The sequence below is a fragment of the Chroicocephalus ridibundus genome, chromosome 3, assembly GCF_963924245.1.
Source record: "Chroicocephalus ridibundus chromosome 3, bChrRid1.1, whole genome shotgun sequence".
In the NCBI taxonomy this organism is placed as follows: domain Eukaryota; kingdom Metazoa; phylum Chordata; class Aves; order Charadriiformes; family Laridae; genus Chroicocephalus; species Chroicocephalus ridibundus.
Window position 1 is genome coordinate 129,022,182 of NC_086286.1, and position 14,926 is coordinate 129,037,107.

At 48.1% G+C, this 14,926-nt stretch overlaps 1 protein-coding gene across 12 annotated transcripts in view; it reads left to right on the forward strand.

Annotated features, from left to right (window-relative positions):
• Positions 1-14,926, forward strand: part of DTNB (dystrobrevin beta) — a 230,396-nt gene that overhangs the window by 42,809 nt on the left and 172,661 nt on the right. For all 12 annotated transcript variants that reach the window (XM_063330834.1, XM_063330842.1, XM_063330833.1 and 9 more), the window contains one exon: positions 3,516-3,621. In XM_063330834.1, coding sequence (XP_063186904.1) covers positions 3,516-3,621 — 106 coding nt within the window. The remainder of the gene's footprint in view (positions 1-3,515; positions 3,622-14,926) is intronic.

The window sequence follows — 14,926 nt, forward strand, 5'->3', positions numbered from 1 at the left end:
AAAGCCCGTGTCCCTGCTGCCCTCTTGTGAAGTACATGGAAGTTGCATCACTCTGTAACGGGCTTTGAAAACTCCTAAGGTTCTCACTGCTTAAAGGGAACCATTTCTTTGAGGAACATCCTTGTCTGTAGCAGAAAGAAGCTTAGGTCGTTCTGCCACGGTCCGTATCGTATGTCACTGTCTAATCATAGAGCCATAGAATGGTTTGGGTTGGAAGGGACCTCTGAAGGTCATCTAGTCCAAGCCCTTTGCCACAGGCAGGGATGTCTTTCACTAGACGAGGCTGCTCAAAGCCCCGTCTGATCTGACTGTGCACACCTCCCGTGTGCCTTCTCTTTTCCAGGCTGAACAACTCTCTCCATAGCAGAGGTGTTTCAGCCCTCTGACGGTTGTTGTGGCCTCCTCTGGACCTGCTCCGACAGGTCCATGTCTGTCTTGTGCCATGGCGTGCTCTAGTGACAGAGGATTGTAGGGGTTTTTTTGTGTGTGTGTATGGTTGGACTCGATGATCTCAAAAGTCCCTTCCAACCGTGAAGATTCTATGATTCTATGGGCCCCGGAGCTGGACACCATACACCAAGTGGAGTCTCAGGAGAGTAGAGGGGCAGAATCCCCTCCCTCGCCCTGCTGGCGATGCTTCTTTTGATGCAGCCCAGGATGCAGCTGGCTTTCTGGACTGCAAGTGCCCATGGCTGGCTCATGTCCAATTTTTTGTCCACCAGTACTCCCAAGTTCTCCTCGGCAGGGCTGCTCTCCATCCCTCCATCCCCAGCCTGGGCTGGCACCAGGGGTTGTCCCAACCCAGGGGCAGGACCCCGCACTTGGACTGGTTGGACCTCATGAGGTCCACAGGGACCCACTTCTCCAGCCTGTCCAGGTCCCTCTGGATGGCATCCCATCCCTCAGGCATGTCACTGCCCCACTCAGCGCGGTGTTGTCTGGAAACCTGCAGAGGGTGCCCTCAATCCCGCTGTCCATGTCATTGATGAAGATATTAGTGTTGGTCCCAGTACAGACCTTTGAGGGACGCCACTCATTACTGGCTTCCACTTGGACATTGAGCTGCTGACTCTAACTCTTTGGACACAGCCATCCATCCAATTCCTTATCCATCTAACAGTCCATCCATCAAACTTATCTCTGCCCAATTTAGTGGCCAGAATGTTGTGGTGAATCGTATGAAAGGCCTTACAGAAGTCCAGGTGCATGACGTCTATAGCTCTGCTCTTGTCCACTGATGCAGTCACATCACAGAAGGCCACTACATTAGTCAGGCATGAGTTGCCCTTGGTGAAGCCATGCTGGCTGTCTTAAATCGCCTCCCTGTCCTCCATGTGCTTTAACACAGCTTCTAGGAGGCTCTGCTCCATGATCCTCAGAGGCGTGGAGGTGAGGCTGGCTGGTAGTGCCCAGGGTCCTCCCTTTTACACTGTTTAAAAATGGTGTGACGTCTGATGGGTCCCGAGTCTTGTCCCCAGGAAACTTGTCTGCTGTGTGCAGTATTTAGTATTTGGAGTAACCTCCACACTCCTGTGTAGGAAGCAGTTTGAGAGATGAAGGCCAAGGTAAAATTGGGAACCTTGGAGGCATTCTTATGAAGTCATACAATACCTATACAAGTATGCAACGAGGTAATTATGTTAAGATTCGAAACATCCGATCTGCACATCAATTAAAGGCGATGCTGCCATTTCACATCATGAGCACAGTGGTTCCGAGCAGCCCCTTCTGGTCTCGGACGTCGCGTACCACAGTCAGTTCATTCCCAGGTACAAACTGTGGTTCTCCTTCTAGCAGGAGGCTTGGCTCAGCATGTTTAGCGTCTTCGTGGCCTTACCGAGATGTGCATTTGTTAATAGATTTTGGATTTCTTCACCCACAGAGAGGAGAAGGCAGGGTGGCTGTGACAGGGAGGAGGTGGCTGTGAGGAGGAGGAAGGCTGGGGTGGCCAGGCCAGCGCCAGGCGTTCGGGCTTCTCCAGGCAGTGCCTCCGGTGTCATACCTGGCAAAGGGAGTTCTTGGCCCCTCTTGTGGCAGCAGCTCACTATTCAGGAGAAGCTTTTCATTTACTAAGCAGCGAGACCAGAACAAGGACCCCTTATAAAAGTTGGAAGACGTAACATGAAATATTTCTTTGTATTTTCATAGAATCACAGAATGTGTTGGGTTGGAAGGGACCTCCAAAGGCCATCTCGTCCAGCCCCCCTGCAGTCAGCAGGGACATCTTCAACTAGAGCAGGTTGCTCAGAGCCTCATCCAGCCTGGCCTTGGATGTCTCCAGGGATGGGGCCTCCACCCCCTCTCTGGGCAACCTGGGCCAGTGTCTCACCATCCTCAGCGTAAAGAGCTTCATCCTAATGTCTGACCTAAACCTGCCCTGCTCTAGTTTAAACCATCGCCCCTTGTTATAATTCCTTAATGATAACGGGAATAGATAATTATAATTCCATATTATCTCTCCAGGGTAGTTAGCTGTAGAGGTATTAGATGTATATATTCACCGCTAATGACAAAAATATCGATGCTCTAAATATAAACTTTCTCTTTAATTAAAAAACAAAACAAAACCCAAACAACTCACAACCGAAAGAAAACCAGCAAACAAAAACCACCTTATTTTTTGGCGCGCGAGCTGGCGGTGGAAGCTGCGGTTCCTTCCGCAGCTCGGAGGGAAGCAGCCTGGCTCTCCCTCTGGCTCTGCGCGCCCTCCCGGGGGGCTGCTCCCTGCAGTAATGCTGCCGTGTGCCACCAGGAGGAGAAGGTGCCACCTGAGCAGCTGCTCTCCTGCCCAGGAGAAGTTCCTGAGCATCCAGAGTCTGTCTTCGTGTCCGTAATATCCTTAGCTGGTTTTCTTACCAGTTATCTCCATCTGTTTGTGTTTGCAGCAGAAGTTTTCTCTTTCTCGCTTGAATTTGAAACCTTAGAAAATATTACTCTTAACACGCCTGACTTCCTTCCCTAATGATTTCATTTCAATTTCAGTTTTATTGACAGTTGTTTAAAATCTTAAATCTAGTTTTCCCCTTACCTCTTTTTTTCTTATTTTGCCTTTAAAAGAATAAATCACTGTGTGGATCGTGTATGAATATTATTTGTAATTACTGTTATGTGTGTCTGCTTTTTTCAGTGCCGTCTGTATGTTTGAAACACCGTTTCCTCCGTTGTTAAATAACCTCCGCTCACATTTGGTGTATCCCTCTTCAAAATGAGAATCTTAACTCAGGAACCAATCCTGTCTTCCATTTCTTGCAGTTTTCTGTTCATCTGTTTATCATTTTTTTTTTTTGGATGATTGTATCGTGTCTATACGAATACCTCCTTTGTGGTGTTACTGTTTGCCTAATACAGATTGAAACTCCCTGAGCCAAGCTGTGATTTGTATCTCTTTATAGCATATGAAATATTCCGGGTATACAGCAGTTGAGTCATAGAGAGATTTTAAGGCTGAAGTAGTTTTTGGTGTAGAAAATCGAAATTTTTCTTATAATTAAGTTGTATTTCTCTTTTCTTTGCAGAAAAAGATCACGCTAAACATGTTTTTAGACACATTGATGGCTGATCCGCCTCCTCAGTGCCTTGTGTGGCTGCCTCTCATGCACAGACTCGCCCATGTCGAAAATGGTAAATGGAACATTTTCCTCTTTGAAACATCTGGTCAGAGCAGGGGTTCTGTTCAACATATGTAAATATCTGTCCCTTCTCACGTAACGAAGCACTTAATGCCTTCATCGTTTCCACTGTAACGCTCTTAGTCCCAGAGCAGTTAAGGCCAGACTTTGGTTAGAGTGAAAACACTTCTGGGATGAAGACCGATTCTTTATGAAACACTGCAAAACAAGATTACTTTTAAAGCTCTGGCATCGTTAGTAGTGGAAGATGAAAAAACGAGCAGCAGAAAAGCAATATTCTGTAAATGTTCATGTTTGTTCTGAAACTTTATTAAAAAACTTCGCTTGAACTATGCCTTAACATATGCTTTGAAGTGCTAACTAACTCCCAGCGATTTTGGTACCCAGTCAAACGTCTGTCTTGAGTAGCGTCTGAGCACATGAGTCACCAGCGCTCACTACGGGGGGTGAATGCGGAGCTCCTTTCACTTCCAGACCTTTATTTAGCTAAAATTTCCTGGGTTTGCTGCGCGTGGAAAGTCTTTCAGGAGCAATAAGGGATGGAAAACTGAAGATTAACAGTGAGAGAGAGCGATGAGAGAGTCAGCTGGCTGAGAGGGCTTTGCGGAGTTCAGGGAAGCAAAGAGGTTTCCTGCAGAAGGTTGTGAAAGCGTATCGAAACTATTTGGTTTTTTTAGAGGCTAAAAAGATGGCGTGTTCAATTTCTTTTACAGTTGCACACAGTATATGTGTATGACATTTTGTATGTGACTTCTAGGGGAAAAAAAAAACCTTCTTTTTTTTTTTTTCTTCATCCGTAAACTAAACTTGATCTTTTGTTTCCTTCACCGCAGAGTAAAATCATGTTATCATCCTTCACAACCCCTGCCCCACGGGTTGGTACCTCTTCTTCCGCTTAACGCGTCTGTAGTCATTTCAAGGTGTAGAGACTTCTTCCTTTTAAGATGCAGGTAGATAAACCCCAGACTCTGGTTTTTCCGTCTGTTTACAGGCAGAGCTTGGCAGGCTGTCTCCAGCTAACTTTTCGTGATTTGTATTCCATCCTCTGTTTCTTGACATTTCTTCCTGTGCCATGGCTAAGTACTGCTGTGATTCTGATGTGCTGTATCTTGGCATTTGTTTCATTGTCTTCTCGTGATCCTTTCGCCAAGCGTATCTGGTTGTGAATTTAATCTGCATTTGTTCAGCACGGAGGAAAACTGGAGCCGAGATGCTCAATGGGCCTGTTCTTTATTGCAGCAGAAGAGAAGGTGCATTTCCCAATTGCTCTATATGTTTACAGACGTTTCCTGTCAGTCTCATCAAAAAAAGCCCACATTTTTTTAAAAAAGTTTTGAGGGGAGCAATTTCATGGAGACAAATCTTATGGGAAAACTTACAAAATGGCGGGGAGGTTGATCCAGTTAAAATACTGGGTAAACTGCAGTACTGCGGTGTCTTTCCCGTCCTCGTCTGACAGGTTGCACCAGTAGAAGGGCAGCAGCAACCTCTTGCTTTCTGCCTCTTCCTTTATCCTCTTATCCTTATAAACCTGTACTTCCAGAAAAGCACACAGCAGGGAATAAATACGGTAAGGAAGCAGGCAGTAGCAATGTTTACATGAGTTACAGGTCAGGATTGAATAGCACAGAGCTTAGGTAAGGGTAAAATGTTTAAACATCGTGTTGGGGCAGAAGTGAAATGGTGGAAAGATCTGGAGATAATCCATAGTTGGGTCTTATTTTCTGCTTGGAAGTACCTGGAGGAAATTAGTAGATACCCAGGATAGTAATCCTCGTAGATTAGTGCATGCATTCCTGTATTACCGGACAGCCTCTGCTGCCCGCACTGCGCTGTGGCTGCTCGAGGATATGCACATCCCGGTCTCACCATCTTCACTGGCACCAGTTGCACAAGCATCCCTTTTTCTGGCACTTTGTTCCAAGCAGCCAGAGATTCTCCCCATCCATCCGACCTGCTAGTCGGTCCCCAGATTTTATCCTATGTTACACGTAGGAGTCTTGTTACACGTAGGTTTCGCATTCAGATAACGTGATAGGATAATTTTTAACGTTTGTGGCATTAAAATTATGTTTCTCATTCTGATCAGCCTCGTCTACAGCTGCCTCCCAAGCTGCTTGCTGAGCTGTGTTACCATCGATAATTTGTGCCAGTGTTCTTGCCCTCTAAGTTACTACTTTTTTTTTTTTTTTTTCTTAGAAAAATAAAGTGGGATTTTTGCTCCCGAGTCGGGAGCAGTTCCTCTGCTCACAAGTGCCGCATAGCAATGGTTGTGGCTGATGTCCAGGGGGATGTGGGGAGCCAGAGCCGGCTCAGCAGCCGGTGCACATCGGGTCAGGGTTAGTCCCTGCGCTAAAAGGAGTTCAGGGAGGTTTGGTGTTGGGCCTGGCCATGGGAAAGTAAAAAATAGCAAATGGGAAGGATGGGGACAGTAGAAGGAATGAGCTTGGGATTACTGGGACATGTGGCGGGAAAAGAAATGTTGAGGGAAGACACGGCTCTTGTTACGGATGTGCCCGTGAGGAAAACACAAGCCAGAAGCTTTTATAGTTTAAAGTCTGGGACAGGACATATGCGAGAGTTCATTGTCGCTGTGGATATTCATTGAATATCTCCTATCAAATGGTCATTTTCAATCTTTAAAAAGCAGGGGATGGAAGATGTGAAGCTTTCGCTGACTATGGCTACTGCTGTGGAGTCTGTGACTAAATTATTCCGAAGTTACTATGTAAGGGTTGTGCCTGTTTTAGTATCTGCATGTATTAGAAAACCATAAATTTTGTTGAAAGGTATGCTTGTAGGAGGTTACAGGAATGCCTATCTCCTTTCAATTGAAAATTTTCCAGAAGATAGGCAAAAACATCTCCCTGTGTCGACCTTAGAGCTGAAATCTGAGGCTTTGGGTTCCCAGACAAAATACTGGGGTTGTTTCCTCCACGATTGGTCAAGTTTTCAATTTTTAGCGATGTAAGGAGGAGGGTTAGCAAAACCTCCACCTTGGACTTCTGAAGGGTGGACTTTGGCTTGTTCAGGACACTGGTTGAGAGAGTCCCTTGGGAGACAGTCCTGAAGGGCAAAGGCGTCCAGGAAGGCTGGACGCTCTTCAAGAAGGAAATCTTAAATGCCCAGGAGCAGGCTGTCCCCAGGTGTCGCAAGTCTAAAGGGCGGGGAAGAGGCCAGCCTGGATGAATAAGGAACTTCTGATGGGCCTTAGGAATAAAAGGAGGGTTTACCACCTTTGGAAGAAGGGACAGGCAACTCAGGAGGAGTACAGAGATCTCGTTAGGTTATTCAGAGAGAAAATTAGGAAGGCAAAAGCCCAGCTGGAGCTCAACTTGGCCACTAACATTAAGGACAACAAAAAAAGCTTTTATAAATACATCAACAGAAAGAGAGCCAGGGAGAATCTCCATCCCTTACTGGATGTGGGGGGAAAGTTGCAACCAAGGACAAGGAGAAGGCTGAGATACTGAATGCCTTCTTTGCCTCCGTCTTCAATAGTCAGACCAGCTACCCCCAGGGTACTCAGCCTCCTGAGCTGCAAGATAAGGATGGAGAGCAGAACAACCCACCCATAATCCAGGAGGAAGCAGTCAATGATCTGCTTCTGCACCTAGACGTACGTAAGTCTATGGGGCCAGATGGGATTCACCCAAGAGTACTCAGGGAGCTGGCGGGAGAGCTCACCAAGCCTCTCTCCATCAGTTATCAACAATCTTGGTCAACAGGGCAGGTGCCAGATGACTGGAGGGTGGCTAATGTGATGCCCATCTACAAGAAGGGTCGGAAGGAGGATCCGGGGAACTACAGGCCTGTCAGCCTGACCTCAGTACCAGGGAAGATCATGGAGAGGATCATCCTGAGTGAGCTCTCACGGCAAGTGCAGGGCAGCCAAGGGATCGGGGCCAGCCAGCATGGGTTTAGGAAGGGGAGGTCCTGCCTAACCAACCTGATCTCTTTCTATGACCATGTCACCCGCCTTCTGGATGCGGGGAAGGCTGTGGACATTGTCTATCTGCACTTTGGTAAGGCCTTTGACACCGGCCCCCACAGCATTCTCCTGGAGAAGCTGGCGATCCATGGCATAGACGAGTGTACTCTTTGCTGGGTTAAAAACTGGCTGGATGGCCGTGCCCAGAGAGTCGTGATCAATGGGGTGAAATCCTCTCGGCGGCCGGTCACCAGTGGTGTCCCTCAGGGCTCAGTTTTGGGGCCGGTTTTGTTTAATATCTTTATCGATGATCTGGATGAGGGGATTGAGTGCACCCTCAGTGAGTTTGCAGATATCACCAAGCTAGGTGGGAGTGTTGATCTGCTGGAGGGTAGGAAGGCTCTACAGAGGGCCCTGGACAGGCTGGGTCCATGGGCCAAGGCCAACTGTATGAGGTTTAAAAAGGCCAAGTGCCAGGTCCTGCATGTCACCCACAACAACCCCAAGCAACGCTACGGGCTTGGGGCAGAGTGGCTGGAAAGCTGCCCGGCAGAAAAGGACCTGGGGGTGCTGGTGGAGCCAGCTTAACACGAGCCAGCAGTGTGCCCAGGTGGCCAAGAAGGCCAACAGCATTCTGGCTTGTATCAGGAATAGCGTGGCCAGCAGGAGCAGGGAAGTGATGGTGCCTCTGTACTCGGCACTGGTGAGGCCTCACCTCGAGTGCTGTGTTCAGGTCTGGGCCCCTCTGTACAAGAGGGACATTGAGGTGCTGGAGCGTGTCCAGAGGAGAGCGACCAGGCTGGTGAGGGGTCTGGAGACCAGGGCATCTGAGGAGAGGCTGAGGGAGCTGGGCATGTTGAGCTTGGAGAAGAGGAGGCTGAGGGGAGACCTCATTGCCCTCTACAACTCCCTGAAAGGAGGGTGCAGAGAGGTGGGGGTTGGCCTCTTCTCCCAGGGGAATAATGACAGGACCAGAGGAAATGGGCTGAAGCTGCGGCAGGGGAGGTTTAGGTTAGATATCAGGAGGAATTCCTTTACTGAAAGAGTGGTCAGGCACTGGAACAGCCTGCCCAGGGAGGGGGTTGAGCCACCATCCCTAGAGGTGTTTAAGGAACGTCTGGATGTGGCACTTCAGGGCATGCTCTAGTGGCAGAGATTGTAGGTTGTTTGGTTGGACTCGATGATCTCAAAGGTCCTTTCCAACCATGAATATTCTATGATTATTAAAAAGGCTTAAGTTTCAGACGCTGATTTGGGCCCTTAATGAGTTTGGTACGGTCAGCTTTCAAATGTCAAGCTACAGCTGGCACCGAGGTTTCAGCACTACACGATTTCTTAGTGACAGGTTCTCGCATCCAGCGTAAACTGGAATCAGGAGCGGTCTCAATAGGGAGAGGAGCTCTGACATCCACCCCATGGCCAGCTTTGCTCGGGCTGCTGCCGAGACCTCTCTGGCGGACGAACCTCTGTTGTGTTGTGATCTGGCGCTAGAACGCGTGAGAACTGTGCAGCCCTCCCATCTTTACCAGTGCAAATTATAAAGGCGGATCCTTCAGGTTCAGAGGCAAACTTGGACGAAAGGACAGCTCGTTACGAACAACCTCCCTGCTCAAGGTAAACTTCACTTTCTGGCGTTACACAAGGGTTTTTTATTTTTGTTTTCACTGCAAATGCTTTACTAGAGGTGCTGAACTGTTTCTTCAGAACAGTTTTGCAAGGCTGTAGTTGGGTATCCCAAGAGGTATAAGATGATTCTCCCAGTGCAGATTCACGAGTATGTGATTAAAAATAATTTTGCCTCTTTCCTCATGAGATTCGTAAAGTTTGGCACTGGGAAGTGCGGAGTCCAACGCCTGGGAAGGAATAACCCCATGCGCCAGTGCACAGCGGGGGCTGACTGCCTGGAAAACAGTTGGGCAGAAAAGGACTTGGGGCTCCTGGTAGACGCCAAGTCGAACGTCATCTCGAAGCAGAAAAGGCCAGCAGTGTGCTGGGCTGCGTTAGGAAGAGCATAGCCGGCGGGTCGAGGGAGATGGTTGCTGCCCTCTGCTCAGCGCTGGCGAGACCAGATCTGGAATAGTGTCCAGTGCTGGGCTCTCCAGTACAAGGGAGACGTGGACTTACTGGAGTTTGTTCAGTGAAGGGCCACAAAGCTGATTAAGGGACTGCAGGACGTGTGGCACGAGGGCAGGCTGAGGGAGGGGACACTGCTGAGCCCCGAGAGGAGAAGGCTCGGGGGACCTTATCAATATGTGCAAATAAAACTGGTGGGAAGCAGTAAAGAAGACACCGCTCCAGTCTTCTCAGCGACCTGGCGGGACAATGGCCCGAGCAGCAGCCGGGGATGACCCTGCTTTGAGCAGGTCTGCAGAGGTCCCTTCCAGCCTCAGCCGTTCATGATTTTGTGATTCTCAGTGTGATTGCAACGCAAATCCCATGAAATCATTCCCTGAAGTTCTCCTCCTCCACCACCAGTCTGTAAAGAATGTTTATCTGGTAAAAACGGGCTCAGTCCATAAAGATCCGTCCTTTAAGTCTGTGTTTTGCTACTGCTACCTTGGACACGTTGCCGTGTAGTGTTCTGGAGGCTTGTTCTGGAGCCAGTTGTTGATTTCCACCACAAATTAGTTTCCTCTGGGTTGCAGCTCGTCAGAGCACAGTGCTTTTGTTCCCTAACCTTTCCTCCCAACCAGATGTTTGTCTCCTCCACAGCTTGTAAATATTCTCATTAATTACTCTGGCAATCACTGCTGAGTTACTTCAGAGGCACTTGAACACTTCGGTTGACACCTTTTTTAAAAAAAAAAAAAAAAATCCTGCAATTTCCTTGGTTGTCTTTTCAACTCTGATATAAGCAAAAGGCAATTAAGCTCTGAACTGAGCTTGTTTTATTGGTGAAATAGCATTTACAGGTAAAATATCACATATTTTCTTTCTCAAGGCACCAAATAAACTCCGTGGATTGCCAGTATTGATCTAAACGAACAGGCCAGCACGTTATTTTGGAGAGGCGTCATCTCAATTTGCATGCTGATTCACAGCATAATAGCAGTATGCTTTTGTGCCGGCGTTCTGATCTCTTTAGTTCTGCTTTTGTAGGAATAGGATCCTTTGTAAATACAAGAGGAAGAAGTCTTCAGGCTGGTTTTTTTTCCTCTCCCTTTTATAACAAAGGGAAAATATAGAAAAGAATATCTGGCTTTTAAACTTGCCATGGCTGTTATCTTAAGCTTACGTTAATGTTTGTAGAGATACTTTGCTCGCTCACAGGTTCTCTAGGGCAAGGATTGTACCTTACCCGAAACACAACAGTTTACAAAACCCAAACGTGTGTGACGGGGAGAATGCGGCTCCTGTTCAGGAGTTCCCAATTCAAAAATGTTCATTAACATTTGTAATTGTTCTTCGGTCAGGTGGAATATAACTCAGGCTTTGGACACCTTCTGTGACAAATAAATCTTTTACTTTCCCAGAAAATCAAAATAATTTCAACAATTTCTGAGTGCGATTGAGAATTTCTGCCTTTCCTAAAATGGCAAAGCTGGTGTTTAGCAGCTGCGAAGCCGCCTCACCTGGGGGCAGCCTTTTACTTCTCACAAGGACAGACAGAGCCTCGCACTGACATTCCCTTTTGGCTTTCCTTGGAAAAAAAGGGAAAAAAGAAAAACAAAATCGCCTTCAAAACCCCCACAGAACTGTGGTGATGATGCCATTTTTATTTTTTGCCTCTTTCACATTTCTTGAAAGGATGAAGGGGGTTTCCTCAGAAGTTATCACAGACTGGTTTGGGTGGGAAGGGACCTTCAAAGCCCCCCCAGTGGCACCCCCTGCCCTGGGCAGGGACACCTCCCACCAGCCCAGGTTGCTCCAAGCCCTGGCCAACCTGGCCTTGAACCCCTCCAGGGATGGGGCAGCCACAGCTTCTCTGGGCAGCCTGGGCCGGGGGCTCTCCACCCCCCCAGGGCCCCCCGGCGCTTGCAGAGGGGCAGGTCAGTGCCTGGGCAGGATTTTCAGTCTCTGGCTGGGTTGCGTTGCCATTTCTCTGCCTTTCCTGAAGCACAGGGGAAACTTTCTTTCCAGAAGCAGAATTGCCTTATTTTCACATTTTTCTTTCTTTCTGTGCTTCCCCGGGTTTCTGTGAATTCTAGCTTCCAGTAAGAAATGTAATATACGTTTACAGACACTCAGAATTATTTTAGAATTCTCCTGAATTCATGCTTTCGATTCAGTCTCTGCTTTGCCGCTCGGAACGTGTTGCTGACATCCATAGGGAAACTACCCTCCCCTTGTCCTTACTGTGATTTTGAGACAATGTGTTTATGATTACTCAGGAGCCAACATTTTTTTTTCAGTTTTTGCTGTAGGGAATCTGGACATTTTCATGGAGATCTGCATTGTCCTTGGCTTGTCAGTAGGTAAACAAAAGGCTTAATAAGAAAAATGTAGCATTAAAATCTCCTGTACCAGCAGTAGGTGATTTCCTGCACTGCCCAAGTTGTAGGTTGTCATTAAGGAAGACTCTTCTGATTGTGAACCTGATCCTTAAAGACCAGTTGTAAACTATGTAGATTCTCTGTTGATTGCTTTAAAGAAAGGGAAAGGAGCTACAAACTGCTGTAGACATCACCACTCTGATTAGGAAGACTGGTGCCCTCTTGGAGGCACAGAGGCACTTGTAGGAGCGAAAAACATCTGGAAGCATGTTCCAAAGGAGGGCTCTGCAGAGGTATTTCAGTCCGTGCTGCCCTGGTGCGTTAGTTCCTGGCTGTGATGGCTGGGGGAGTGTAAGGCACTAATTCTGTGTAGCATTTTTACGGAGTACGGGAAGATGTGAAGCTGCTACTCAGCAGAGTCTTTACACAACTCAGGCTGGGTCGTGTGATACACTCACTCGTGTTTTCCATGCCCTGGTCAGAGCCATCATCTGACTTGGCACCCTGGAGCCTCTCAGTGTTCCATGAGTTTTTAAGCCCATCATTTCTTTTCTGGATACAAATTCTGCAATGCGCTTCCATCTTTTCTGTTTTGCTGGTCCCTAAGCTTTCCAGTGGAACATAGATTATTTGAAAAGGTTAGTTCCACCTAAACATGAGGAGGAACTTCTTTGCTGTGAGGGTGGCAGGGCCCTGGCACAGGCTGCCCAGAGAGGTGGGGGAGTCTCCGTCTCTGGAGACATTCCAACCCCGCCTGGACGCGTTCCTGTGCCACCTGCTCTGGGTGACCCTGCTCTGGCCAGGGGCTGGATGGGATGATCTCCAGAGGTCCCTGCCAACCCTATGGTTCTATGATTCTACGCGCTGCTGTGGTTGAATTCTGTGAAATTCTGAGAATTTCTGTGAAATTCTCTTTCCGCTCATTTGAATAGTTTCCATGGGAAAATACGAAAGTTGAAACCTGGAGCTTGGGATATATGTTATGTACCAGACATGATTTCTGTGGTAAAGCAACCTGCCAGGTTGCTTCCTTCATCATGACCTGCTGATGCCATGGGCATAGTCCGTCAGCCCCAGGTGGTCCATGGATCACAGGCTGTAAAGCAGCGTTCCACTGCACTGATGGAGCAGAATGTGTTTAGTCCCAGAGACCAGGTTTTGTTTAGAGATTTGGCAGCAGAATGCAGGGCCAGAGAGTAGTTGGGTGTGTTCACAACTCTTAGTTTAGACCAAGGAGATCAGGTTCCTGCTTTCGTCGACAGGAAAGTAGAGATTCCTGCTCTAACCTGCCACCTAAGCAGGCCGCCATTCCTTGGTTTGTAGCTAAGGGTGGTGATCTCCTGGAAGAATTCTCTTTCCGCTCATTTGAATAGTTTCCATGGGAAAATACGAAAGTTGAAACCTGGAGCTTGGGATATATGTTATGTACCAGACATGATTTCTGTGGTAAAATTACATACAGCTTTAAAAGGAACGCAGTATTTGGAGTATTTGGCTTTATTTGGCTTTTATGGTATGTATTGCTCAATTACGCAGATTCATCTCATAGCTGACACTATCACGTGTATTTTACATTGGAGTAATAGAATTTAGAAGCGGTGGATGTACACGTCCATATGGCTGGCCTCTCTCCACTGGGACAAAACGAGATCTTGTAGCAGTATGTCCTGTGTACAGATGTAGCTAATAGTGCCACGTGTAAAAGAATACTGTCATAGAGGTTTGCGTTTATAGTCATGGCAAGTTCTTCAAAGCAGTTCTCCTCCAACATTAATTTTGTTTTAGCCAGAGTTTTGAACACTGGATTTACACTTTACACACCAGGAGGCCATGCTGCCATACAGAGAGACCTGGACAGGCTGGAGATTTGGGCAGAGAGGAACCTTATGAAATTCAACAAGGGCACGTGTAGGGTGCTGCACCTGGGGAGGAATAACCCCCTGCACCAGGACAGGTTGGGGGTGACCTGCTGGAGAGCAGCTCGGTGGAAAGAGACCTGGGAGTCCTGGTGGACAACGGGATGGCCATGAGCCAGCAGTGTGCCCTTGTGGCCAAGAAGGCCAATGGCATCCTGGGGGGCATCAAGAAGAGTGTGGCCAGCAGGTGGAGGGAGGTCATCCTCCCCCTCTGCTCTGCCCTGGGGAGGCCACACCTGGAGCACTGGGGCCAGTTCTGGGCTCCCCGGTTCCAGAAGGACAGGGAACTGCTGGGGAGGGGACAGCAAAGGGCTACCAAGATGATGAGGGGACTTGGAACGTCTCTCTGATGAAGAAAGGCTGAAGGATTTGAGTCTCTTCAGTTTGGAAAAAAGACGACTGAGGGGGGACCTTATCAACGCTTGTAAATACTGAAAGGGTGGGTGTCAGGAGGATGGGGCGAGGCTCTTCTCAGTGGTACCTGGGGACAGGACAAGGGGTAACGGGCACAAACTTAGGCATAGGAAGTTCCATCTCAACATGAGGAGGAACTTCTTTGCTGTGCGGGTGGCAGAGCCCTGGCACAGGCTGCCTGGAGAGGTGGGGGAGTCTCCGTCTCTGGAGACATTCCAACCCCGCCTGGACGCGTTCCTGTGCCACCTGCTCTGGGTGACCCTGCTGTGGCCGGGGGTTGGACAGGATGATCTCCAGAGGTCCCTTCCAACCCTATGATTCTATGATTTTTTCCAGGTCTTCCTTGAAACGTTTTTATGTGAAAAAATGTTGATGTATTACATCTTGGAACAGGTTGCCCAGAGAGGTGGTGGAGGTGCCATCCCTGGAGACATCCAAGGCCAGGCTGGATGAGGCTCTGAGCAACCTGATCTACTTGAAGATGTCCCTGCTCACTGCAGGGAGTTGGACTAGCTGGCCTTTAAAGGTCCCTCCAACCCAACACATTCTATGATCTTCATCATGCTTCAGCTTTCTACTTTTATCATCTCCTCTTTGGTTTCT